General features: G+C 41.6%; 1 protein-coding gene across 1 annotated transcript; it reads right to left on the bottom strand.

Moving 5' to 3' along the window:
- Nucleotides 1-1,426: 1,426 nt before the first annotated feature.
- Nucleotides 1,427-1,994, bottom strand: LOC117511746 (probable glutamate receptor). The gene is made up of 2 exons (XM_034171646.1): nt 1,683-1,994; nt 1,427-1,608 (listed from the first exon to the last, which is right to left on the bottom strand). The coding sequence occupies exons 1-2, from the start codon at nt 1,977-1,979 to the stop codon at nt 1,510-1,512; spliced, it is 396 nt and encodes a 131-aa protein (XP_034027537.1). The 5' UTR covers nt 1,980-1,994; the 3' UTR covers nt 1,427-1,509.
- Nucleotides 1,995-3,776: the final 1,782 nt, after the last annotated feature.

The following is a 3,776-nucleotide window of genomic DNA, read 5'->3' as shown; positions in this document are numbered from 1 at the left end:
TGACATTGACCCTACGTGTCTTTTTGCAAGGAATGTTTTCACAGTTTTTGCTCTATGGCAAGATGCATTATCATCTTGAAAAATGATTTCATCATCCCCAAACATCCTTTCAATTGATGGGATAAGAAAAGTGTCCAAAATATCAACGTAAACTTGTGTATTTATTGATGATGTAATGACAGCCATCTCCCCAGTGCCTTTACCTGACATGCAGCCCCATATCATCAATGACTGTGGAAATTTACATGTTCTCTTCAGGCAGTCATCTTTATAAATCTCATTGGAACGGTACCAAACAAAAGTTCCAGCATCATCACCTTGCCCAATGCAGATTCGAGATTCATCACTGAATATGACTTTCATCCAGTCATCCACAGTCCACGATTGCTTTTCCTTAGCCCATTGTAACCTTGTTTTTTTCTGTTTAGGTGTTAATGATGGCTTTTGTTTAGCTTTTCTGTATGCAAATCCCATATCCTTTAGGCGGTTTCTTACAGTTCGGTCACAGACGTGGACTCCAGTTTCCTCCCATTCGTTCCTCATTTGTTTTGTTGTGCATTTTCGATTTTTGAGACATATTGCTTTAAGTTTTCTGTCTTGACGCTTTGATGTCTTCCTTGGTCTACCAGTATGTTTGCCTTTAACAACCTTCCCATGTTGTTTGCATTTGGTCCAGAGTCTAGACACAGCTGACTGTGAACAACCAACATCTTTTGCAACATTGCGTGATGATTTACCCTCTTTAAGAGTTTGATAATCCTCTCCTTTGTTTCAATTGACATCTATCGTGTTGGAGCCATGATTCATGTCAGTCCACTTGGTGCAACAGCTCTCCAAGGTGTGTTCACTCCTTTTTAGATGCAGACTAACGAGCAGATCTGATTTGATGCAGGTGTTAGTTTTGGGGATGAAAATTTACAGGGTGAGTCCATAATTTCTTCCTCAGAATTGAGTGAGTCCATATTTTTTTCCTCTGCTTGGTCTAAAAAAGTAACCGTTACTGACTGCCACAATTTTTTTTTTCCTGATTTCTTATAGTGTTTCTTAAACCCAGAAAGTTGCCATTTGAAATGACTTTAGTTTTGTGTCATGTCTGTGATCTGCTTTTTTTCTACAAAATTAAACAACTGAATGAACATCCTCCGAGGCCGGTGATTCCATAATTATTGCCAGGGGTTGTAAATCTCTCTCTTTTCTGTCCCTGAAAAGAAACATTTTTATGGCTTTTCATGCACTTCGAAGTGAATACATTACACCTTCTTTTTGTGAAGGTATAATGTCCTCACTAGTATGTTGCTGTTTGTAATTGTGAAAAAAGTGCTGAAAGCTTTGAGTCTCCATGGTGTTGCATTGACAAATGAAATAGCTAGGACAAGTAGCTTTGATGCTTTCCAGGCCACTGAATGACCACATAACACCACCATTATTTTGGACGCAGAGTTCTACTGTGATTGAGCAAAACACGTTTGATTCTCAGACACTATTTCTCAAAACCATGTTAATTTTTCTTTAGGCTCTGTTTTTGTCTGAGCTCTCCAGGTCTGTCGACTCCCCTCCACTGCCAAACCGCTGGTTCAGCTCCATTGTCAGAACTGAGCAGCATGATTTCTGGAAAATAGAAGAAATGTTCTTGGATGAAAATTCTTTAGGGAGGGAACATACTGTCTGCTGGCCTGACTTACCTTTCCATCCTTTGCTTGGTTGCGGGCTTTGGATAAGAGCTCCAACAAGGCCATCAGGAGGCCAAGGCCCAGACCCAAACCAAGGAGGAGGAAAAGATCCCGCAGGTCATTGGGCTGAAGAACATCTGAGGTGTGGGCCCCATTGGCTCCCACACAGCTGCTCGCCCACCACTTGTCCTTCAGGTGTGTCAGCTCACCGACCTCACTAAGCTGGAGGATGGCTATGGTTACATTTTTTAGAAGGGGGGAACCTGGATAACCAAAGAGAAGGTGTGAAGCAAAATCAATGCTTATCATGTATACTTCTTTTAAAAAAAAGACAATGCAGGATTACCCACTATGTATAGGATGTAGCTGTACCATAAGCCACAGGTTTACTGCACGCATCAGCGATATTACCTGGCATATACAGTGAGGCAAATAACTATTTTATCCACTGTCGATGTTGCAAGTTTTCTCACCTACAAAGAATGGAAAGCTGTGTCATTTGTATTGTTGGTACACTTCAACTGTGAGAGACAGACTCTAAAAAATAATTAGAAAATCACATTGTATGATTTTTTTTAATTGCATTTTATTGTGTGAAATAAGTATTTGATACAATAAAAAAACAGACCTTAATATTTGGTACGGAAACCTTTGTTTGCAATTACAGAGGTCAAACGTTTCCTGTAGTTTTTCACCAGGTTTTCACACACTGCAGCAGGGATTTTGGTCCACTCCTCCATACAGATCCTCTCTAGATCTTTCAGGTTTGGAGTTTCAGCTCCCTCCAAAGATTTTCTATTGAGTTCAGGTCTGGAGACTGGCCAGGCCACTCCAGGACCTTGAAATGCTTCTTACAGAGCCCCTCCTTAGTTGCCCTGGCTGTGTGTTTGGGGCCAGTGTCATGCTGGAAGACCCAGCTATGACCCATCTTCAATGCTCTTACTGAGGGAAGGAGGTTGTTTTGCCAAAATCTCACAATACATGACCCCATCCATCTTCCCTTCAATACTGTGCAGTCGTCCTGTCCCCTTTGCAGAAGAGCACCCCCAGAGTATGATGTTTCCACCCCCATGCGTCATGGTTGGGATGGTTTTCTTGGGGTTGTTCTCATCCTCTAAAGATGGTAAGTGGAGTTAATTCCAAAAAGCTCTATGTTGGTCTCATCTGACCACATGACCTTGTCCCATGCCTCCTCTGGATCATCCAGATGGTCACCGGTGAACTTCAAACGGCCTGGACATGTGCTGGCTTGAGCAGGGGGACCTTGCTGCCCTGCAGGATTTTAAACAATGACAGCATCATGTGTTACTAATGTAATCTTTGTGACTGTGGTCCCAGCTCTCTTCAGGTCATTGACCAGGTCCTCTTGTGTAGTTCTGAGCTTTCTCAGAATCATTCTTAATGCATGAGGTGAGATCTTGCATGGAACCCCAGGCTGAGGAAGACTGACAGTCATCTTGTGTTTCTTCCATTTTCTAATAATAACACCAACAGTTGTTGTCTTCTAACAAGCTGCTTGCCTGTTGTTGTGTTGTCCATCCCAGCCTTGTGCAGGTCTACAGCTTTGTCCCTGGTGTCCTTAGACAGCTCTTTGGTCTTGGCCATAGTGGATAGGTTGGAGTGTGATTGATTGAGTGTGTGCAAAGACAGTGGTGGGCACAGTTACGCTAATCGCTAATTATTGAAGCTAATGTTTTCATTATCGGATTAGCTTTTCAGATAACTTTGAAAACCACCAGTGGACCAATTATCTTCAGATAAATTTTGGTTCAATAATTTTTAGACCGCTAACATATTTTTGCAAGCGTTGTGAATAAAGCTTAACAATTAGAAACATTTATGAAGTCTGATATCAAAGATTTGAATACCTACCTGTTAAATGTTTTGGAGTAGATGTGCAGTTCTATCCTCTGTAAACAGAGGAGAGCTAGTTTCAGGAGAAACCACTTTATCCTCTGCAGATAGAGGAGAACTATTCACAGAAAATAAAGCAAGCCAGAGGGAAAAAAAAATGATCATTTCTTTTGACACCATACTGATTTACTTGTTATGTGCTGGGGTGTTTGGCTGGCTTGGTTTTTGTTTTCTGTTTCTCCCACCAGGTGG

The sequence above is a fragment of the Thalassophryne amazonica genome, chromosome 6 (assembly GCF_902500255.1).
Source record: "Thalassophryne amazonica chromosome 6, fThaAma1.1, whole genome shotgun sequence".
NCBI lineage: Eukaryota > Metazoa > Chordata > Actinopteri > Batrachoidiformes > Batrachoididae > Thalassophryne > Thalassophryne amazonica.
The sequence above is the reverse complement of the archived record's forward strand: the minus strand, read 5'-3'. Positions and strand labels throughout refer to the sequence as shown.

What these genes read in the sequence shown, in the direction of transcription:
- LOC117511746 (XM_034171646.1), bottom strand. Translation starts at nt 1,979, where the DNA reads ATGATAAGCATTGATTTTGCTTCACACCTTCTCTTTGGTTATCCAGGT. An exon ending in ACCAAGCAAAGGATGGAAAG is followed by an intron (nt 1,609 to 1,682) that starts GTAAGTCAGGCC and finishes TCTATTTTCCAG; the next exon opens with AAATCATGCTGCTCAGTTCT.